This window comes from Eublepharis macularius, chromosome 14 (genome assembly GCF_028583425.1).
Source record: "Eublepharis macularius isolate TG4126 chromosome 14, MPM_Emac_v1.0, whole genome shotgun sequence".
Classification (NCBI taxonomy): Eukaryota; Metazoa; Chordata; class Lepidosauria; order Squamata; family Eublepharidae; genus Eublepharis; species Eublepharis macularius.
In genome coordinates, this window is record NC_072803.1 from 6,048,075 (window position 1) to 6,072,305 (window position 24,231).

A 24,231-nucleotide genomic window follows, 5' to 3' on the forward strand; every position below is an offset into this window, starting at 1 on the left:
GGGCAGCTCACATACCCCCTCTTTAACCATCCGCCTTCCCCAGTAGCAGCAGCAGCACTGGGGCCCAGTGAGATGCACTGGGACAGCCAGTCAGATGACGTCAAGGTCCCATAACATCCAGAGAGAGAAGGATTGCCGAGGGGTCGCCAATGCCACGTGATTCTGCTGTAGTGCGGGGGGGGGGGGGGAAGCCAAGTCCAGAGGTACCTTGAAGGCTAGCTAAATTAGGAACCAAGAAGGTTAAAGAAATCTCAATCAAAGGGCCAAGTATTAAAATTACTAATTATAGAACATAAATATATAGAACATAAATATAGCCTCAATTCAGATTAAAATCATCCCAAAAACCCAACCAAGAACCTTATGCAACCCTGATTTTTTGGGATGATTTTAATCAGAATTGAGGATATATTTGGGCCTGTCATAGTTTTTGTATTACCTTTTAATAAATACATGTATTTTTGTATATTGATATATATATTTATGTTCTATATTTAGTAATTTTAATACTTGGCCTATTGATTGGGATTTCTTTAACCTTCCTGGTTCTTAATTCAGTCGTTTCGGGTTAATTTCAGGCTCCCCTTTTTTTAAATCTTGAAAGCTCACGACATTTATTAAGATGGGTAGCCGTGTTAGTCTGTAGCAACAGAAAAGAGCAAGAGTCCAGTAGCACCTACAAGACTAACAAAATTTGTGGTAAGGTCTGAGCTTTCGTGAGCCACAGCTCCCTTCTTCAGGGAGAACAGGAGTCCAGTAGCCCCTATAAGGCTAACTAAATTTGTGGCAGGGTCTGAGCTTTCACGAGCCACAGCTCACTTCTTCAGATACCAAGTACAGTACCTGGGGTTTGCTGCAACTCAGCTGGCAGGGCACTGCCACATGTTTCTAAATCACTTGATTTAAAAAAAAATTATTTATTAGTGCAAAAACATAAAAAATAAAAAAGAGAAAAAGAAAAGAGCTTTTTAAAGAGAGAAAAACGTGACAATATTTAAGTTTAAAAATCCAGTTTTTAACAAAATGTTGCTGATTTTTGTCCACTGTGAATAGGACTAGGATTAAGGTGGGGGCATTCGAAAGAGAATTAAAGGAGAGAGCAGTCTGGACTACTGTGGGCAACACCATATGAATGTAAGACCCCAGCTGGAGCAGATGACTAGGCCATCTAGTCCCATTTCTTGTCTCAAGCAGTGGCCAACCAGTTCCTTCGAAGGCCAAGGACAGGGCAGGGAGAGTTCGAGTCCTTCCCCTCATATTGCCTCCTGACACTGGGATTCAGGGGTTGACTGCCTCTGAATGTGGAGGTTCCCTTTATTCACCATGGCTAGCAACCGCCGATGGACCTCTCTTCTATGAATTTGTCGAATCCTCTTTTAAAGCCAACTAGAACATAAAAAGATCTGAGGGGTGTGTGTGTTGCTATCATAAAACACTGCGAATTGGGGGCGGGGGGGGGTAAGGAATAGAGCCTGCCTTACACCACTCAGCTTGGCTGCCCTGTTCAGGCCCAGCGTAAGCTGTTTTCCCATCAATAATTCAGATTCAACACACTGACTCCAGGTGGATGCAAATAAGGAAGGAAAGAGAACCAGCCAAAGAGCTTTGTGCGGAAGCTGCGAGCCAAAACACACGTTAAGAAAAACCTAGGTTCAGCACGTGTTCTCTTACCTCAAGGTTTGCCGGGATCTGTAGGCGTCCTGGAAGCTTAAAGTTTAGCATTTACAGAGCAGCAAAAAGGGGAAGGGAAATACAGGCGCCTGTATTTTAAGCTTTAAGCTTCCAGGACGCCTTAAGCTTCCAGGACGCCTACAGATCCTTTAAGCTTCCAGGACTTTAAGCTTCCAGGACGCCTACAGATCTTTAAGCTTCCAGGACGCCTACAGATCCCGGCAAACCTTGAGGTAAGAGAACACGTGCTGAACCTGGGTATTTCTTAACGTGTGTTTTGGCTCGCTTCTGGTGTTAGAGAAGTGTGTCTCCCCCACCTCCTCACACCACACACTGCCTTGCCAGCCTGCGACAGAAAGTGGGAAAGGAGCAGGCACTCTAGGAATACAAGATGCTGTTGACCCCAGGGTCCAGGGCCTGGGATAAAACTAGCTGGTGCCTCTGAGCATGTTTGGTTAGTACACAAAGCAGGAAGCTAAGCAAAGGTGTGCCTTATGCAGGTTCCTTGGCTAGTTTGGTGTAGTGGTTAAGAGCACTTTTACTAAAGTGCTATTTGTGTGTGTGTGTGTGGGGGGGTCAACTATGCATGAAACAACTCTCATTTTTAAAATGGGAATAATGGTGACCTTCTTTATAAAGCCTCTGTTAGGTTTTGCAAGCTTTTTAAAAGAAATGTTATGCAAGTGAGCCACAACATAATGATATGGGGTGGGGGTCATGGTAGTGCGGGAAGGAAAGAAGATAAGTAGATCAGAATTAGGTCTGCATTTTCTGACAATCTGTCAAATCTGAGCAGTGATAGACTGGTGGCTCTGAGCAGATCACCAGACTAGATTTGACTGTGCTCTAGTTTAGGACAGAGAGCCAAGCTACAAGTGACGCCTGACACAGGTTTGACACTTGTCAGCTTCCCTCAAGTTTTGATGGGAAATGTAGGCATCCTGGTCTTGCAGCTTGGCTCTCCATTTAATTGAAGTTTACAGAGAGGCAGTCTATGGGAGGGAGAACATGCAGTCGGGAGGGGAGTGCAGGCGTCGGGCTCTCACTGGGCGCCCCCTTCCCCTTCGCTGTGTGTGTGTGGGGGGGGGGGGTCTGTAAATTTCAATTAAATGGAGAGCCAGGCTGTACGACCAGGAAGCCTACATTACCCATCAAAACTTGAGGGAAGCTGACAAGTGTCCAGCCTGAGTCAGGCGTCCCTTGTAGCTTGGCTCTGGGTGTACACCCTGTAGCATCAAAAGAGTATTCTTGACGTGCTGAGTATCTTTCCCTCTCCATTTACCAGTTTCAACCCCCCCCTCCCACTTAAGGTGGAGTTTCTCCACCTTAATACTGTTTTAAGTCTTGGTATCTTCCATGCAAAATTAAGCCAAGAGTGCCAAAGGGAATATAACAGTTTGGGAGGCATATGAAAAAGTATTAAATGGTGAAGCTTGTTGCTTTCAGTGGTGGGTCGGGGCCCTGCCCCAAGACTTCAGGATGAAACTCTGTCCAAACTCTACCTACCTTGATACAGTTTTGACCGTAAAAGAGGAAGAAGCCAGACCTGCCACAGGGAAACGCCACAGTTTGGAAAGAAAGTCCTCTCCTGGGTCCTGGTCCAATTGGCCTGGGGTGGGGGTGGGGTCTCAACCAGGTAGCTCAAGCCCAGAGGTGCCAAGAAGTGCTGCAGAAGACATGCAGCCCTCAGGATCCGGCATGCATGTTACTCGAGCGTGTTCTCTCGGCCTGCCATCTCCCTCCCGCACTTGCTTCCCTTTACTTTCAAGTCAGAGGCTCACATGGGTGAGAGTCTCTGGTTGCTCGGGAAACAGCCTTGTTTCCGAGCCCTTTTAGAATGCCCGGCGTAAACTCTGGGACTGGCTGGCCTCCCTGGCCGGCCGCCAGCTGGGCATTGGTGTGTGCCAGGGAAACAAGAAATGCAGGCAGAGAAGGCCTTGGTTTAAGTCTGTGGCGCTCAACCTGCCGCTGGGTAACTCTGGAGAGGCTTCTGAAGCTTAAAAGGGTCCCGTGAAAAATAAAAAAACTGTCCCTGCTTGTCTGGGTCTTGGTAGGGTTGCCAACTCCAGGTTGGGAAATTCCTGGAGATTTCAGAGGTGGAACTTGGAGAGGGCAGGGTTGGGGGAGGGGACGGACCTCAACAAGGTAGAATGCCATAGAGTCCACCCTCCAAAGCAGCTATTTTCTGCAGAGGAACTGATCTCTATGGCCTGGAGATTAATTGTAATTTCAGGAGATCTCCAGCCACCGCCTGAAGGTTGGCAACCCTAGCCTTTTGTCCTGCAATACACAACAGAAGGAGCATGGTTTGCATCCCTTCCAGACCTTGGTTTATGGAGGGCAACAGTGATGCTTAACAAGACCCACCAGTGCCCTACACAAACCAAGAGTGGGGCTTAATTTCAGGACGGAGCATTCCCTGCAACATGCTCTGTGCCTGGGGACTAGTCTCTTGGAAAGGCAGAGCATCTGGAAGGCAAATGCTTAAGGCACTGTGCCGTCATGGGGAGATCCCAAGCGGGTTGCACAACGTGAGATGTCTCAAAAGAAGGGCAGACCCAAGAGACCCCCAGCAATCCTGCCGATTTGTGAAAACAACAAAGTGTGAGCATTCAAGCAAGACCGAAAGCTGTGGCTAAGTCAGAACTGACACAAAGACATTTTGCACATGTTCAGGTATCCTTTTGTTACTACTCAGGTCTGAGGATGCAGTTGAACTCAGACGAAGCCCTGTCTGTCTAATCCATTTTTATCTCGCCTGTTCATCAAGGAGCTCAGAACAGGGAAGCTGGTTGTCTCTTCCCATTTTATTCTCTCAGCTACTCTCTAAGGCAGGGGAAGCTGAGCAAAAGAGTGATGAGCCCAAAGACACCCTACAAGCTTCATGCAGGAGAATTTGGACTTGCTCTCCTGGATTCCAGTTCGAAAACTCTAATCACTTTTTACCACTGCCTGCACCCCTCAGGGATTCCCATCATATTTTCCATCTTTCTGTTATTATTACTATTTTCATTTATAGTCTAGCTTTCTCACCTGGACCCATGACTACTTATTGTTGATTAACTGACTCTGAGCCCAGAGAAGAGCACACCTATGTTGTTTAGTGGTTACAGTACCCTGTTCGGACCGGAGAGATTCGACTGCGAGTCCCTGCAGTGCCATGGGAGCTTGCTGGGAGACTTTATGCCAGTTACAGATTCTCAACCTCACAGGGTTGTTGTGAGGATAAAATGGAGGATAAATCTCATTCTAGTCCACATCTGAATGCCTGCCATGGACACCTTGGCTGATTCCGCACACGTTGGATAATGCACTTTCAATGCACTTTATCAATCATTTGAGGTGGATTTCTTGTTCCACACACAAAAAAATCCATTCCAAATGATCTATAAAGAGGATTGGAAGTGCATTATCCAACGTGTGTGGAATCACTTCTTCCAGAAAGGGGTTTCTTCAGGCCACACTTAGTTCCAATTAGGCACTGATTGTGGGTCTGCCATTTCTCTTTGAGTCTCTCTACATGAGACATCTGACATGTGAAGAACATGTCTTGGAAGTTGCAACGTTACCCGGGAAGGGTAGTTTAAAAAGACAGAGCCGGCGGCAGGACAAAGGCTTTGCTATACACTGGAGCTATATGATGGGGCAGTGAAATGCCTGAAGGGAAACTTCGGCTCATGATAACCTCTCCAGGTCCAAGCCCGCCTCTGGAAGGCAGCTCCAGCCCATTTCCATTCCTTGCTGTCCCCTGGTTGTGATCTCACAGTTTTAGACTGGAGAGGTGAAATTGACAGAGCCTTTGGGGAGGTGAAGGTGAAATTAACAAACCCACTGAAGAGCAATCTCCGCTGGCTCTTTTAAAACTACAGTTCCCAGCTAACATTGCGTCTCCCTACACTTGACCAACACGCACTGAGGCATCTCGTGTAAAGAAACTCTGTGTGCACTGACAGTGCAGCGCAGGGCATACTCAATACTCATTCTCGGCTGCCTCTGTAGAGGGAGATTGGTAGCAATGGGAGAGTGGGAAGTTTCTCCTCCATTATGGGGGTTTGTCTGCTATGGGGGGGGGTCTGTCTCTCAGATCCTAGTCCAGCACTCTAACCACTATACCACAACGGATTAGGCAAGGGGGTGTCATTAGTCAGGATAGTTAAATCTGAAACCAGCTACTCCCCCCAACAGCTTCCCCCCTCCATCTTCCACTACTGAGACCATCAGAATGTAGTTTGGGAAAAGCAGGCACTTTTCTTCCATGCCAGCTGGCAGCCCCCTCTTCAAAAGGTACATTACATTTTCATTTCCAGCTGGAAGTGATTGTCTAATTTTTTCCTATTTGCTTTATTCCTACGTGCCATTTTTATTTACTGCCTTTGCTCCTTCCACCTCTCTTTGCTCCTTCCACCTCTCTTTCCACCTTACTTACTGCCTTTGCTCCTTCCACCTCTCTTTCCACCTTACTTACTTCCTTTGCTCCTTCCACCTCTTTGTGCTCCTTCCACCTTTCTTTCCACCTTATTTACTGCCTTTGCTCCTTCCACCTCTCTTTGCTCCTTCCACCTCTCTTTCCACCTTACTTACTGCCTTTGCTCCTTCCACCTCTCTTTCCACCTTACTTACTTCCTTTGCTCCTTCCACCTCTCTGTGCTCCTTCCACCTTTCTTTCCACCTTATTTACTGCCTTTGCTCCTTCCACCTCTCTCCCCAAAGGACCCCACAAAAGGATTATAGACTTAGACCAACAGGTTACCATCATTTTAAAAATAAAAAGTCAGGCTAAACCCCAAAGCATTTAAAATGACAACCACACAGATCGCTTCTAAAAACTGACAGGTGTTTTTAAAATGGAAATAGCAGCCGTGCGGAAATTCACTGGATGGAGGCCAAAGTGCAAGGAAAGACAGGGTCTAACCCTTCTCCCCCATATAGTTTTACTGATATTAAAATAAACCCATCCATGGGTTGGTCATAATCCTGGAAGGGTAAAACCAAAGCACCCTCTTTTAGCCTGTCTTCTTTCCCCTCCAGGGTCAGTAACAGCAGGCAAGCTCAGAACTGGGGTTAAAAATACAATATACAGGTTCGCAAAAGCAGTACCCCTCTATGTATACCTCCAGTGACGCAAGAGAGCTGGTAGGCAAGAGAGTTGAAAAGGCAATCGATCTTGACTCCCAACCCCTCCTCCTCTACCAGATGTAGAGGGAAAGGAGGCTTCTGTTCATTTCATACTGGTCTAGAACACGGAAAATTTCAGAAAATGCAGCTTTTTTCACTGCTGCAGAATTGCCCGCCAAAATTCTGTCTTCTGCATCAGTGAGATGGAGCGTTCTGGCCCTGCGGTCGAGCTGGTCACTGGACCCTACAACAGGGAATTTGCTTCTCTCTACAACAAAATTGTACCCATGGAGGATGAAGGGTACATATCAGTGCAAAATGATGGCCTGCCCAAAAGAAGCAAAGCCATCATCCCATCCGCCTGGGCTGTGCTAGCCAAATCTCCCCAAGTGCATTTCTACGAAAAAATCAGGGCAGATTCACACATTTGCTTGTCACACCAAAAACATGATTTTAAAAAAATGAATGCTAGCATTGCCATAGCCAAGGGAGACATTCAGTTTTTCCTTGAAAATTCCAGAAATGTGCACACACAAACCTTGCCTCTGAAACACCACCATTGAAAAGAACCACAATATACCATTAAAATATCACAAGCCCCCCCCGCCCCGCAACCACACAACGCAAACCACACAACGCAAACCCAGGCCACAGCAAGAACTCCAGACACAGAGCTTGAGAGGACTGGCACAAAGCCGCACATTGCCACGATCTCCCCACGAGACAGCGCAGATTACTCCATGATTCCCTGTGAATCTCGCACAGCCCAGTGCAGAGAGCATCGGTGGGTTTTAAATGCCTTAGGCCACCTCCATGTGGCTTTGCACAGACAACTCTGAAGCGCCACGGGGTCCCATGGCTACCTTTTGCACCAACATGAGGAGAGGGGTCCATTTACAGTCAGGAACACTGAGGCGGCCGCTTTTTGTAGCGAGATTGCTACCGGATGGATCCCCAAGTACATAACACTTTTGGGGCCCAGGTAGTTTTGCAGAAAGTTGGCTCCTAGGCTCCGTGTTTCACTAATTGTTACTTACCCACATCACCTTCTAAGCTTCTCACCCCAAAACACAACCCGCTGGGTGACTTTGTCTTCTTTATTGGGTTCAAGAGAGCTAAAGATTCTGTATCAATTTTGTTTTTCCTCCCCCCAGGGTTGTCCTTTCGCAGCTAAACAAATTGGTCCTGGTGAAAAGGAAGGATGGAAATACCTTTTTGATCCCTGGGGGTCATGGCTTGCTTCCTAGCTCTGGGAGGCAGCTGCTTCTGGGGTGGAACACGCTCTAACCGATGGTTAGAAGGAGAATGTAAATGAGCTTTGCAAGTAAAATTGGCAAGGCAGGATATAATTAAGCCCGATGGAATTTGGCTGGGGCAATAAAGCCGCCAGCTCAGAGCATAATGCTAACGCGTCATTAGGTAAGCAATTCCAACCAGATAGTTTGTTTTAATGCAACCATGGATCCCAAAAGCCCTTTCACAGGGCATGAGTGTGAGCATGAAGCTGGAAACATCTCACTTGTTCTTCAAGAAGTGGAGAAACAAAAGAGCTTTATGGCTAACTCCAAACAGCCACAGGCATCCCAAGCAAACATCTGTAAAGTTGTCCCACAGACCCAACAAGGACCAAAAATCCATACTTGGTCACTGAACATCATTTGATCCACCTAGGGGAAAAAATCCCAGTACCCCCTCCAGATCCCACAGGGAAACCAAGTTCTTCCTGCCATACACCCCACGCAGGATGCTTACCGTCTGTGACTGCCACTTCTATGAGAATTTTGTCCCTTGTGGTGTTAGCAGTGACTTCGCCTCATACCATCCTGGCTGCTGGGACTGCAGGAGAGAAAGAGGGAGTGCAAGGTGAGCACGGCACGTGGCCTGCGGGGAACTCAGGTGCAAGCAGGTGAGCTCTGGACCGAGTGTGGGAAAAGCCCCCGAGGGGCCTCGTGCCACTTCCGGGCCTCGGTGCAGCTTCTCTCCGAAGCGTCACAAGGATAATGATGCCTGCTGCATTTTTGGAACACCTCCTCATCTAATGGCTTCAAAGGGCTGGGGAGGTGCTGCGATTGGTGCTGACTTAGACAGGTATGCAATCCTCATTCCCAAAGCACAGGTTGGGACTTTGAGGCACGTCAAAGAAGAGCGCCTGATCGGAAAGCCGGCAGGTGATTAGCATGACACAGCAGCCCCACTAACCAACATTGCTCTTCTTTATTGTTGTAGATGTTTAACTTTCTTCAGTCTTGGATTACTCAGTGAGCGTAGTTATGTCTTTTCTAGAGAATGCCTGTTGAGAATACTTTTTGAGAGTGAATCCAGGGTCACTACTGTATAAGAATTCTCAGGAAAACTTTTTAACAGCTTGCTTATTATCCGAAGAACTGGCTTTCCTTTTATATTTTAAGCATTGCTTATGTACAGCCATGATGCTGTACTTAATGCTAGGAAAAGTGGAAGGCAGTAGGAAAAAAGGAAGACCTAAAACGAGATGGCTTGACTCAAGAAAAGAAGCCACGTCCTCCAGTTTGCAGGATCTGAGCAAATCTGTTAAGGATAGGGTGTTTTGGACGTATTTCATTCATGGGGTCGCTATAGGTCGGAAGCACCCTGACGGCGCATAACACACACATGTACAGCCACAGTTCTGGTTGCCTTTGGCAAGCACGAATCACCTTCCGGTGACCAGACATAGAAATATCCATACATTGGGGGAGGGCAGCTCTTTCTTCCCTTCTGCCGCCTTCAGGCCCTCCATATGCCTCCAATTACTAATAGCGAGCATCTAACATCAGTGCATCTGCCCCATTCTGTGTGCCCAAGGGGGACGCACCAAAGACCGGTTCTTATCTGTTGGGGTACCTCAACGAAGGAATTCCTCCCTCCATGGAGAATCATGTGGTTGCAAGCACCAGGCAAAACAATTTTCATTCTCTCAAGAGGGTTTCTACTGCTTCTCTTATTAAAGGAGGTTTAATCTTTCTCACATCTTGCCTGCTATTTATTTAATTATTTACTACATTTATATCCTGCCCTTTTCTCAGTGGAGACTCAAAATGGCTTACCTCATTCTCCTCTCTTCCATTTGATTCTCACAACAACCCTGTGAGGTAGGTTAGGCCGACAATCTATGACTGGCCCAAGGACCCCTGGCAAGCTTCCATGGCAGAATGGGGATTCGAACCTGGGTCTCCCAGATCCTACTCTGACACTCTAACCACTACACCATACTGACTTGCAGCATAGAATAGCGGGTTTTACTAACATTTTAAGTTACAGCACTGCTGGGTTTTATTGACAGCTTTGTCACTGGTTGTTTTATTGCTTTGTTAATTACTTTTTTGTTTTTGTTTTTATTGACTGAGCCTGATCTTGTCAGATCTCAGAAGTTAAATAGGGTCAACCTTGGTTAGTAATTGGATGGGAAACCTCCAACAAAGACCAGGGTTGCAGAGGCCGGCAGTGCCAAACCACCTCGGTTTATAGTGGAGAAGAGATAGGAAGGGGAAGGAAGGATGGCAGAAATGGGTAGTGAATGCTAAAGGTTGGGTGAATAAGTACTGGACAGACAGGCAAGCCAGGAGAGAGAAGCTTGTCCGGGGGACTCACAGCCAGCCCAGCCAAACCATGGGATTTGATGCCTGCTTCTTTAAAAATCCAGCCTTCACTCAAGCAACTGCTAAGGTTGGCAAGTTCAGCCTGGGAAATTCCTGGAGATTTTTTGGGGGGAGGGGGCTTGTGGAGGGGAGAATCTGTAGAGGGATTTTACCTAGAATCTATGATAAACCATAGAGTTTGCCCTTTGAAGCTCCTCTCACTGTAGTCTAGAGATCAGTTGTAATCCTGGGGGAACTCCAGCCCCCCCCCCACCAGAAGGTTGGCAACCCTCACCACTGCTCCAGCTAGGGTTGCCAGCTCCAAGTTGGGAAATTCCTGGAGATCTAGGGGGTGAAACCTGGAGAAACCTGGAGAAAGTGGGGTTTGGGGAGAGAAAGGACCTTGGCATGGCATAATTCCATAGAGTCCATCCCCCAAAGTAGCCATTTTCTCCAGGTGAACTGATCTCAGTGGCCTGGAGACCAGTTGTAATTCCGGGGGATCTCCAGCTACTACCTGGAGGCTGGCAACCCTAGTTCCAGCTCAGCTCTTTCTGTTTTCCTCCCTCCAGTTTTGAAATAAGAGTTTTTGTCCCCATCACAAAAGCAGCCCTTACGTACCTGTTCTGCAACACACTTTCCCCATCCCAAGAAAACAGACCAGCTGGCCCGAGAAAGCCCAGTAGCTATTTGCAAACGAGGCCTGCAGCAATCCTGCCTCTCCTTGGTGATGTACACAAAAACAAGCAACACGTCCCCGCCGCCCCCCTCCCCACCAGCTTGCTAAGGTCATCGGAATGCAGGAAAACAGGGCTGAAGTCAGCACCACAGCTCCTGAGAACAGAGCTGATGAATGCTGGCCAAGGCCTAGAGTTGCCAACTCTGGGTCGGGAAACTCCTGGAGGTTTGGGGGACTGAGCCTGGGGATGGTGAAGTTTGGGGGAAAAGTTCGGCAGGGATGCAATGCCTCAGAACCCACCCTCTGAGGCTGCTGGTTCCTCCGGGTGAGCTGACCTTGGTGGTCTGGAGATCAGGTGTAATTTCAGGAGAACTCAAGGCCTCAGCTGGAGGTTGGCAGCCTATGAAAGCCAGGCCCACGACACCCACCCCTGACATGCTAAGCCCCAAAGAAGCACCTCTAGGTCCATTACCAGGACTCATTCTGGAAGGTCTTACACATAGAAATCATTCTTGCTAAGGAAGGAAAGGTTTAATTGCCTGTTCCACTGGGCTCTTACTCTCTTCCTTGTTTTTTATGGAGACACTTGCAGAGGAAAGAGCCTCAACAACTTTAGACCAGGGACTTTGAAGGACTGTTTCCTTTCATAAGAATCTACCTACCAGCAGAGATCCACCACAGAGGCCTCATCAGGTGCCCTCCCCTGTGCAGGAGAGGTGGCCAAGCACCAGAGACAGGGCCTTTTTGGTTGTGGTACGGGGCCTGCTTGTTGAGGTTTAGTCACCAAGAAAAAGCAGTTTTGTTTGGGCCTTTTGGAACACAAAAAGGCATAAAGTTCATTGTATTTAAAGTCCCTTTTAAAACAACTGCTTTGAAGCTGGTCTCTTGTTTTTATACTCAGCCTTCTGCATTTTTGATGAGGCTTTTTTTGTGATTCTGATTGTTTTTATGCTCAGTCTTCAGGAAGCTGCCTCAATGGTAAGAACACTACGCATACATACTTTTTAGAAAGAAGGAATAAATAAAATCTATTCTATTTATTTAAGGTATTTGTCCCTGCAAAAGTCCTAAGCGGCTTGCAGGAAAAAAAACACTTAAAAAGACATGATAACCAATACAAATCAAGAAGCTAGAAAAAGAAGAGTAAAACAGTTTAGAAAAGCAGTAGTAAAAAAGCTCTACAAGAATTCAGCAGCAATCTAGAGAAGCAACGATAAGAACAATTGAGCAGCTATTTCAACAGTGAGAAACAAAATTTGACACGTGCAGGGAGGAATTCTTGCTGGCTTGCAAAGACTAGCACCGATTTGCCTGGGGAAAGTGGGAATTGCTTCAAGGAGCCAGTCATGGAAGCTGTACACAGCCCGTTCATTTTCCTTCCCCTCTTTTGCGCTATCAGCAACTAACACAAGCAGATGAGTCAGAAAATGAAAATGGAGAGCAAGTCACTTGTTTATCTCATTTATTACCCCCCTTTGCTCCTCAATGGGGAACCAAAATGGCATCCATTCCCTGTCTCTGTTTTATTATCACCAGAGCTTTTTTTCCTGGGAAAAGAGGTTGTGGAACTCAGGACTGCGCAATGACGTCACTTTGGGTCAGCTGGAACAAGGAGGAAGTTTTTTAAAGTTTAAATTGCCCTCGGTGAAAATGGCCACCAGCCATGTGACCATTTTCAAGCGGTTCTGGAACTCCATTCCACTGTGTTCCAGCTGAAAAAAAGCCCTGATGATCACACTCACAACCTCCCTGTGAGGTAGGTCAGGGTGAGGCAGAGAGTGACTGATCCAGGGCTGCCTGGCCAGCTTCCAAGTGGGAATCTGAACCTGGCTCTAACCTCTGGCAGATCCTAGTCTAACACTCACGAACGACTTGTAAGGTTGATTTGGTGCCCCCTAAGGAGCTCTGCGGGTTCAAATCTAACAGTTGGCCGAAAGACAACCACGTTATGTCTCTTTTAACATTTGTTGTTCGCTGGGACAGAGTTTGCTTTTGGCCTTAGCTCAACTGTGAGCTAGAGAAATAGAGCATTCCTTAGCAGCTGTCCCCTGTAATTAGCTGTCCCAGTGCAAGGGGTCAACAGCCAAACGCTTTTTTCAAAAATCCCGCAAGATGTTTTCAGTTCTCTGTACTTTGAAAATAAGAGTTAGTTGTGGGAAAAGGCCCAGAGGGGCTCTGCAAAGAGACCCTCCAACAGGGCTGAACTGAGTGCATGCCCTGGCTTCGGTTGCTGCTGTTTTGAACCAGATATGCGGGTCATGTTTGTGATGAAGGAAGAATTTTCAACAAACGGGGCAGGTTGTACTGCTGTCGAATTTCAGAAACTGAGAGAAATATGGCTTGAGGGGCCCTCCTTTGAAACAGGAGATGTGCAAGGGGGGACAAGGGGAACGTTGTACCGGATAGCAGAGGAGGGGTGAAAGTAAGCCAGTGCAAGCCGCTAGGGAATCAATGCTAGTAAGAAAATGAGTGAAGTGGTACTTCCTGTCTTCTACTACATCAGTTCCCCCTCCCACCTTCCGCCATAGTAGCGGAAATGTAAGCCACAACTTGGACCCCTGGTCCAGGCCCAGAAGATGGCAAAACACCATCAGGAAAATTGCTCCATGACCCCAAGGTGGCGATTGGCCTTACCCTGGGCATGTAAAAAGCAGCCGCAAGAACTAAGCGCTGATGTAACCCTTCCTGCCCTCCCTCTCATGATCTGTTTAGGTTCACAGAATCACCATTGTCATTGTATCAGGAGCCCCTGGGCTAAGGGTGGGCATTTTTTATAGAGCCCCTAAGCCCTAAGAAGAAGAGAACTGTGCATCTGACGAAGAGAGCAGTGGTTCTCGAAAGCTTATGCTACAGTAAAGTTGGTTAGATTTAAAGGTGCTACTGGACTCTTTACTATTTTGTGACTACAGACTAACAGGGCGAACTCCTCTGGATCTAAGCCTTAAGAGAGGTGTTTAGGAGGGTGGATGAAAGAAGATGGGTTTGGATGGAAGGAGCTTGAATTTGCATTATCTTGCATTCAAGATAAAGAGAGCTGCCAGGAGATGAAAAACCTTGATGCGTGGGCGCTGTGGGACGGACAGAGCCATAGTGTATCTTCTAGTCCTTATCGTCACACCACACAACATCCTAATCTTTTATTTTTATCCTGCCCTTTCTCTGGGAGCTCCTGGGAGTTAATGGGGTTCGATAAAAAATTAGTGCTTAACTTCCCCCCCCTCCCCACACACACTAGATGTCACCACTAGAGATGGGCACGATCCAAAAAAAAATACTGATTAAGCCGTTTGTGGATCCGGGCCACTGCTGAACCCAGGCCACTGATTCTAACCGATCAAGTCCCATTTCCGAGCTGGAATCGGGAAGGCCAAAGCGGGAGGGCGCCCCGCTGTTTCCAGCGATATAGGAATGGTGGTTGGTGGCAGCGGCCGCCAGGCCCGGCGGGCAGGGGGAGGTGGCGATGAGCCGCCTCCCTTCAGGGAGGGAGAAGACATTCACACACACACACACACTTAGAGTAGAGGGGGGGAAAGTTTTTAACCTGGCAACGAGCCACCTCCCCTCAGGGAGGGGACATTCCCAGGGGCGGATCTACGGTTGCCAGCACCAAGGGCAACCATAGTCAGGCTCTTGCACACGTGCGCGCGCGCTCCTGGGTCGGCCTCCTCGCCCACGCAGCAAGCCGGCTGTCCTGGTGCGCTGTGGAGCTGGCGGCAGCACGAGTGGCTCGGCGGCTGCCCGTGCCATTCACCTGCCCCGCAAGACAAGGGGCGGCCAGCTTGCCTGCGCGCCCCTAGTCCTGGGGAAAGGCGAACAGCACAGGCGGCCTCCCAGCCTCCTGCGCTGCCTTTTGCCTTTCCCCAGGACAAGGGGCGGCTGGCTTGTCCTGGGGAAGACGAACGGCGCGTGTGGCCTCCCGGCCTCCCGCGCTACCTTTTGCCTTTCCTTTGTGCCCATGGCTTCAGAACACCCCCTTCCCCCTACCTCCCCTGGGTTGCTGCTCCATGGTTGGAAGGAAGCCTGATAATCAAGGAAAGCTGGGCTTCCATTCGTGTTTCAAGGGCAACAGAAGGAGGGCAAACACAGCTCATTCCCCTGGCTCCATTGCCCTGGGAATAAATTACTGGTGCCAGAGTGTCTGCAATTCTGAACAGAAACCGATATATCCGATCAAGTCCCAAACAAGCAAACCCCCGACTGCTGGATCGGTTGCCGTGGACGGAACCGATTAGCTGAGTCACGATGGTGCACATGCCAAAATTCGGGTTTTTTTGAAATCGTAATTCAGATCGTGCCCAAGTCTAGTCACCACCATTTCTGTCTTTAGAAATGTGCTTTATGGAGTAAAGACAAGTCAAGTTATATTATGGTTACCGCCCTCCTGATAGCTTTTTAAACTATTTAAATGTGAATTGTAATTTTAATAATGCTTTTATGGGTTTATGAATTCTTGGCCGTTTCCAGATGGCCCCCCCGCCTCGCGAAACGTTACGCGTCATCGCGCGTCGTCGCGCAGAAAATGCGAAATATCGCGTTTTCTCGCGTGAGTTTTGCGCGACGTCGCGCAAAACTCGCGTGAGAAAACGCGATATTTCGCGTTTTCTGCGCGACGACGCGCGACGACGCACGACGTTTCGCGAGGCGGGGGGGCCGTCTGGAAACGGCCCTTGTTTATATTGCTGATTATGTGTTTTAATTGATGCAATCCGCCCTGAGCCCATATGGGGAGGGCGGAATAGAAATATAATAAAATAAATAAATTTTGTCCTGCAGGCATCTTTATTTAGCCCTGACCAATGGCAAGACTTGGGTTCTGATGGGCAGCCACATCGGGCCAGACAAAAGAAACACAGCTTACCAAACTCATTGCCACGTGATATAATGGCGGCTGCAAGCTTAGACAGCTTCAAAAAAGGTACTAGATACAATCAATGAGCAGAGAGCCACTAACATCAGTTAGTCACAATGGCTAACTGAAACCTCCAGGTTCACACTGGAAATCTAGTTGATCTTTAAGGTGCTCCCAGACCAGAATCTTGCTCTTTTACTGCAGACCAGCTACCCACCAGGTGGAGAGGCGGTGATGCGGAAATCAACTGACAGGGACACTTTCAACTTTCATGTCTTCTCAGAGACATCGAGTGGGCCACTATGAAGAACAGAATGCTACGCTAGATGGACCTCTGGTCCCAACAGGCAGGACTTGGCTTGTGTGACATCCCTCGGTTTCCCACGATCGATGCAACCCTCAATTTTTTGTGGAGTGGTCAGAGTGTAGGATTAGAATTGGGGGAGACCCCGGTTCAAAGCCCCATTCGGCCATGAAATTACTGAGTGACCTTAAGCCAGTTACTCTGTGTAAGCCTACCCTACCTTGCAGGGTTGTTGTGAAGATATAATGAACAAGGGTGTATTTGCTGCCTTGAGCTCCTTGGAGGAACAAGTGGGATAGACTGTGACAGGCTTTCCCCTCTTCTTTGATGTAGGCCAAGAACCTTTGTTTCTTTCCTCAAGTGAAGCACCTTACAACTGTTTTAGCAGCAACCAATTTATCAGTGACTGTGTTTGCATTTCCATTAACATTTCACCTCGGGAGAAAAATGGGGGGGTGCTCAACAAGGGCAGATAAATAATGGAATAATAGATTCAGCAACCAGTGGAAGAAGACAGAGGCCAAGTCAAACATGCAACCTCTTGACATGCTGTTCATTTAAATAAGGATTGAAGGTTGCCAGCGCCCGCCTGGCAAGCTTGCTGTATGATTACCCGACTTTCCACTACTTTGGCATTCTTCTTACCAGGCATTCTGTGAGACCCTAATGCTTGCAGACTCCCACAAAGTTGGTTCATTTTTTTCTACCCAATTTACTGCTCTTTGCAACATTTCTCAAAGTGATACTCCAGAGTCTAAAAGTCATTGCTAGCATCATCTAGGGGGGGAAAGTGTTGCAACGATCTCCCCTCTCTCCAAAGTTTCTCAGCTCAAGAAAAAAAAAGTTGTATTGTCGAAGGCTTTCACAGCCGGAGAACGATGGTTGTTGTGGTTTTTCCGGGCTGTATTGCTGTGGTCCTGGCATTGTAGTTCCTGACGTTTCGCCAGCAGCTGTGGCTGGCATCTTCAGAGGTGTAGCACCAAAAGACAGTGATCTCTCACTGTGACACTGAGAGATCTCTGTCTTTTGGTGCTACACCTCTGAAGATGCCAGCCACAGCTGCTGGCGAAACGTCAGGAACTACAATGCCAAGACCACGGCAATACAGCCCGGAAAAACCACAACAACCAAAAAAAGAGTTCCTTTTGGGCTACTTGCAATCCTTCAGGGTCTCACCCAGTAGCCCCTCGTGCCTCTGTAGGGTTTTGTACACACCTGCGCATGGAACGACAGACCCGAAGTGGAGTGGCTTGGCATAGGGCTGGTGCTCTGGTTACGCGGCAGGGCTCAGTTCGGTATCACTGAGATGCTATTTCTAGTGAAGAAACCAGGTAGGAGGGGGGAGGGGGAGAGAAAAAAAGACAAGAACAAACTAATTATAAAGAAGAAGGAGGTACTAACCTGCTTGCAAGTCCAAAGGGAGCGACTTCCCCAACACAGAGTGGACCCGAAGGCTGGAAACAGCCAACGAACTGATCAGATAGTGGTGTAACCCACAGCAGAAATTCACAGCTCAGGTTACCAACCAGATAAATATAGCGTCTTATCTGACCTCACAGGATGGCTGGAGAACTCTCACATTCCAGCAGCAGGGAAACTTAAAGGGGCAGCACATGTGGGGCCCAGGAAAAGAGGAGGGGGCTCAGCTCTGGCAAGAAGGGGGCACGGCCAGCAGCCCATATTGGAGAAGCTGCTGGCCGTGCCCAGACTGGGCTAAGAGGGGACAAAGGGGATGGCTGGAATGGCAGAAGGAGATACGGTGAAAAGTAGAAGAACAGCAGAACAATGCTTATCTTGCCATAAGGACTAGAAGCCTGTCTTTTAATAAATTAAAACTGAAAAACAAATACCAATCTTTGGATCACTTCTTGCCATTGTAAAAATTAATTTTAAGCTGTACACAGAAAAGACAAGAAGGAGCAATACAAGATTATTTTCTTTTATTTTGAAGCATGTGTTCATGCGTACATGTGTGTGTGTGTATGTAGTTATTTTAAAATAATAGTCACTATTGTACCAGATGCAATGGTTGTGCAGGGAGAATGCGGAAAACATGGGTGCACCCAGCCATTTATTTGCCACAGATTATATCTCTCTGCTTCCATTTGTGTAGTCATCTGTACAATGGGATTATTAGCCACCTGCTTCCCTAATAGCACTATCATTGTGGAATAAGTAATGCCATCACCCACCCTGAACTTCAAAGGCAAAAATCTATCACAAGAAAATAACTCAATTTATCCTTCCTCCAAACAGTTGATGGCAGTATTCATGATTTTTCTTTATCTATTTTGTCCCCACAACAACCCTGTGAGGGTAAGAGAAAAGATGGGCCCAAGGAAACTTCATAAAAGAGGAAGGATTTCCACCCATAGATCCTAGTCTAAGAGTCTCTCTACACGGAGGGCCTTGGCACGTGTTGGTCAAGTGTAGGGAGATGCAATGTTAGCCGGGAAGCATAGTTTAAAAAGACAGAGCTATGGAGATCACTCCTCAGAGGGTTTGTTAATTTCATCTTTGCCTCCCCAAAGGCTCTGTCAATTTCACCTCTCCAGTCTAAAACTGTGTGGGATCGCAACCAGAGGGCAGCGAGGAATGGAAATGGGCGGGAGCTGCCTTCAGAGCCAGGCTTGGACCTGGCGAGGTTATCATGAGCTGAAGTTTCCCTTCTGGCCTTTCACAGCCCCTTCACACAGCTCCAGTGTATAGCAAAGCCTCTGCTCTGCTGCCAGCTCTGTATTTTTAAACTACTCTTCCCGGCTAAAATTGCATCTCTTGACACATGTTCTTCACGTGTAAGATGTCTCCTGTAGAGAGACTCAAACACTCCAGCCATTATATTGTAGTGGCTTGGATTTAGCCAAGCTTTTCCATGGGCAGAGAGTTTTCTGCCCACAAAGTGAGTGTTTCTTATCCCCCCTCCCACTATACATAAATTCTACCCCCACAATGATGCTCCTAGGAATCTCTGGGGGACGTCTGGGGCTGTAGCAGGACTCAGGAAGCAGAAGGTGAGCAAAGCACACTCAGCGGGTGGAAATTCTTCCGCCTGTGGAAACCCAAGCCGGAATCTCACTTTTTCTCTGCAGTCTCTTGATCCAGAGGTTTTAAAAAGCAGACTTTTTCAGGGAGCCCTTTTAATATCTTTGGAACTCGTTGAAAAGGGATCTGGGGTGGAAGTTTCTTCCTGGAACACCCTGAGTTGGGAGAACACCCAAGAAGTCTAAGCACACCGCAGAAGCCTCCAGGCCAATTGCTGCGCTGTGCATGTATTAGGCAGTGACTCAGCTCGCAATAGAAGGGCGAGTTCAAGGAAAACTTTGACATCACTCCTGGTGTAAGAACAGCTCCCTTCTTTCTCACCACACACACAGCCAACTCGCTTCAATTTGATGGAAAACAGGACACAGGCAAGATAAAGATGGTGGTGGTGGGGAGATAACACAACCAGGGTTCATAAAATTATGCATTGGGGGAGAAAGCGAGACTCCTCCTCTAGCCATGGAGGACTCAGGGCACCAATGCAGGCAAAAAAGCGACAGATGTGGGGCAGACAAAAACGTGCTCCTCTTGACTTAAACACGAACTGGAGTCTGGTGGCACCTTAAGAACAAACAGCACGACACTAGAATAAAATTGTCTTTATGGTGCCGCAAGACGCTTGCTTATTTGGGCTGCAAGAGAACAACACGGCCGCCCCTCTGGAATTATTTGCACTCCAAGAGGAATTCTTGGGTAACTCACTGCCACTGGATGTAGTGGTGGCTGCCAGCATTTAGCCGGCTTTTAAAGGCAAATCCATGACAGAGATCCATCAATGCTATGAGCTCTGATCAGCAAATGGAACCTCCCGCTGTATAAAACAGAATAAACAAGACAGGCACCTGCTTTGATCTAGCAGGGCTGCTCTTATGGGTCGGATTCAAAATGCTGTTCAGCCAAAAGCTCATACCACTCAACTCATGTCAGGACTCAGTTTTAGGGTGATGAGCCTCCAAGTGGTGGCTGGAGATCTCCCAGAATTACACTGATCTCCAGACCGTTAAGATCAAATCCCCTGGAGGGGAAGGACTGGTTGCTTCGGAGGGTGGACTCTGTAGCATTATACCCTGCTGAGGCCTCTTCTCTCCCCAAACCCCGCCATTTCCCTAATATCTCCAGGAATTTCCCACTCTGGAGCTGGCAACCCCATAAAGTCAGTTTTCAGTGCCAAAGCTCGTCTGTGGAATGTACAAGGGAAGAAGAGAAAGGGTCGGCACAATGGGCCAGGTTTTAACAAATGGTCAAATCCTTCAAGAATGCTACTGTGTGGGATTTCCCCTGTGGGACGCTTAACGCAGCTGCCTTCAAAAACTGGCGCTTGGTGGTTTCTCTTTTTTTTAAGTACTTGCTGTTACTTATTTTACTTCATTTATTCCCTGCCTTTCTCTTCAACGGGGACCCGTAAGCAGCTTTCACCATTCTCCTCTCTGCCATTTTAGCTTCGCAACAGCCCTGTGGGGTAGGTTAGGCTGAGAGTATGCAACTGGCTCAAGGTCCACGGCGAAGATTTTTGGAGGGTGGTGATGGGTGGTGGAGGGTGGTGGTGGTTTGGGGAGGGGAGAGATGTCAGCTGGGTTTAATGCCAGAGAATCCACCCGTTTCCCCCCAGGGGAACTGATCTCTGCCCGCTGGAGATCTGTTGTAATTCTGGGAGAACTCCAGGCCCTACCTGTAGGTTGGCAAGCCTTTGCTTTAGATGCCAACCTGGGATCACAAGCCGGGTTTTTCCAAGGGCCAAGGGGGGGCATTCTCCTCTGCTCTGGTCTCCTATTACCCACTCCTATGGTTAGTATGATATTTATCCTGCAACGGTGTATTCGCATCCAGAGGGTAGAGTTGTCGGCTCCAGATTGGGAAATTCCTGGAATTGGAGTGGGTGGGTGGGTGGAGCCTGGAGGAGTTGGGAAGGGGAGGGATCTCAGTGGGATATAATGCCATGGAGCCCATCTCCCAAGGCAACCCTTTTCTCCGGGGGAACTGATACCTGTCACCTGGAACTCAGTTATCATCGTGGGAGATCTCCAGCCAGCACCTGGAGGCTGGCAACCCGTGCCGCCTGATCAGGTGGGGCCTGGGGAGGGCGGGGGTTGGGGAGGGGCGGGACCACAGAGGGATATTATGCCATAGAGTCCCCTTTCTCCAGGGGAATTGATACTGTCACCCGGAGCTCAGTCGTTGTCATTCCGGGGGATCTCCAGGCTCCAGCCAACACGGGGAGGTTGGCAACCGGGCCGGCCAGCTCGGGCTCGGGCTGTTCCTGGGGGTTTGGGGCTGTATAGGGGCGGGGCCTCGGCGGGGCGCAAGCCGCGCAAGGGGGCGGAGTCGTGTCGAGGGGCGTGGGAATGGCGCCCGCTGAGCCGGCATACCTACCCAGCGGCCGGGCAGGCTCGGCTCTCCTCCGCGCCTAAGGCTGGCGGGGCTGTGCCGGGGCGGCGGCGGCTGCGCCCGGAGAAGGGCGGCGCCACCGCGCGGGCAGGGGCGGGGATCGGGGCCGGCCCCGCACTCACCTGGCGCGCTCCGCGGGGACGAGCCGAAGCCGGCCGGCTCCATGGGGCCGTTTGGCCGCCGCCGCGCCTGATGTCACAATCCGGAACGCGGCTGACGCGGAGCCGCCGGGGAGCCGTCTCCTCGCGAGTCGAGCCCCGGCGGCCCGAATTGCGCAAGCGGAAGGAGGTGACTGCGCGCGGTGCCAACTCCGGGAGGAGGATCCCTGGAGCCTGGAGAGGGCAGAGGGTTTTTATTTTGAAGGGGCTCAGCAGGGATGGATGCCACACAGCCCACCCTCCGATTTCCTCCAGTTGTCATTTTGGGAGAACTCCAGGCCCCACCGGGAGTCTGGCAAGCATCCCCCGTGGCTCCAGCCTGCAGAGGTGAAACGCACTCTGCACATGCCCCAGGGCAGCTGCTGCTTCAGTGGGTTTTGGGATTGGGTGAGGATGCAGCTGTCACTTTTCTGTCAACCCACCCACTCTTGAAAAAGAAAGCAATGGGGGAGGGAGAACGATCATTTACTTGGGAGTTATATGCTGACTGCATTGCCGAACTCCCGACCTCAAGCGATCCGCCGGCCTCAGTAAATCCCATTGTAACTCAGGGCCAAGCTACACATGACGAATGACACTTGAACAGCAAGTGTATTTCTCCCTGTTCACTTGCCCTCCACTCAATCCACTTGCCGTTCAAGTGTCATTCGTCATGTGTAGCTTGGCCCTCAGTGGGTCTTACTTTTGAGGAAACGCATAAGAGTGGACTTGTGCTCGTCACAAATGCTCAGCTTAAACTGGACTGAAGAGGTTCTGGGGTTGACCCCAAACAGACGACTGGGGGACAGACGGAATTCACTTATGAGAATGACCTGATAGATATTGGTTTAAGGGGCAGAGAGGTTGTTACGGGTGTTTTAAAGAGCTTGTTTTTTGAAAAATTGACATGTTGCAAGCTCACTTAGTTGCAGTCGGGGAGGCAGGCTTTATTAAATAAAAGGAGAATAATTTCTCTTTGCTGTAGGGTGAGAGAGGTAATCCCACTGAGTGCTTGGAGCTCGTGGGGTTCAGGCTTGGGAACGCCAAATAGGCTCTGGAAAGAGAAGTCATTTGTTTTTTGAGAGATCTTCAGTTTCATCTTGTGAAAAAGGTGACATGCTGTAAAAGCCAAGCTCATTATTACAGATGTTCCAGGTTGCCAAGACTTTTAGTAACTGGTCCCCAGTGCCTTTAAGACACACTGGGAGCGCTGGGACAAACCTGCTGCCTGCAATGAGGATAACCCAGGGCACTAGACATGTTTACCGAGCAAGCTTGCCACTAAGGAAAATGCACCTGTGCTTATTATGCACTATGATATGCTTAGAAATTGATAAGGGAAACCCTTTCCTGAAGGGCGCATACTATTGTACTATATATGTATAGTACTATACATTTTGCACTGAGCACTTTAATATAAGAGAGAACTGTTGTAAATTTGTATTCCTCCAGACTGGCCTGTGGGGCCAAGGGGAAGGTAGCTTTCCAGAAGTCAATCAGGATTCTACCGAGGTTGCCAAATGACCAACCCCCTCCCCCCCATGAAATAACTCCTTATCCCTCCTACCTTCGCCTGATTTCTGCACAAATCGTTACGGATTTTCATGGTACAACCACGATCGCTTTCCCATGTCTGAGTGTCATTCTATGCACAGGAGCAGCGGCTAGGAAAAACGGTGGCAACACACCCTCTGCCCCTTTCAAAAGAACAGCAGCAGCGCTCGATGGCACTGAACCTCAGCAGGCCTTTCTGAGGGATCCTCACGAAAGAAAGAAGACTCCAGACAGGCCAGGATTTCAACAAACAATCTAAGGATTTATTGTGCGCAGTGACTTTTTTTTTAAAATCTTTAACAGGATTTTCTTTTGACCACAAGCTGTGGAAAAACACTCCACAAATGTTCACAAAACAAGACAAGGACAAAGAGCAGTGTGGGCTGCTGGGCTTGCCCCAACCCCCAGGGCCTCGATCCTCGGCGTTTGTATTTAACGTAGAAATCAAGAGCAAGAAGATGGATAAGGAGAGGCTATGCTGACACCTGAGCAGTAAAATCCCAAGTGATGAGAAAGAAGCGAAGGATTCACACAAGACATTAGCTCAGACAGAAGAGCAGGGAAGCAGTGGTGCTATGTGCCTCTTGGCTTAAAACACAGCTCAGCAAGACAGGATAGGGCCGAACCAGAGGAGGGGCACCCCGAAACCACGCTCGAGAAAGACCTAGTTGGTCTTTAAGGTGCTACTGGACCTGAATCTTGCTCTTCTACTACAGACCAACCCGGCAACCCACCGGAATCTATTACCCACCTTGAGTCTCATAGAGAAAGGTGGACTATAAAGAAATAATAATAATAATAATAATAATAATAATCCCGTCCCCAACTAGCATGCCCTTTGTTAATAAATATATTATTTTCCTATGGCTCTAAGAAAGTTACCCATTCCTTTCTTGTTC

At 48.6% G+C, this 24,231-nt stretch overlaps 1 protein-coding gene across 1 annotated transcript in view; it reads right to left on the reverse strand.

Moving 5' to 3' along the window:
* The window catches only part of USP2 (ubiquitin specific peptidase 2), a 76,190-nt gene extending 68,163 nt beyond the window's left edge, over positions 1 to 8,027 (reverse strand). The window contains exon 1 of the mRNA XM_054998195.1: positions 7,998 to 8,027. Within this exon, the coding sequence (XP_054854170.1) occupies positions 7,998 to 8,019 (22 nt within the window). The 5' untranslated portion in view covers positions 8,020 to 8,027. The remainder of the gene's footprint in view (positions 1 to 7,997) is intronic.
* Positions 8,028 to 24,231: the final 16,204 nt, after the last annotated feature.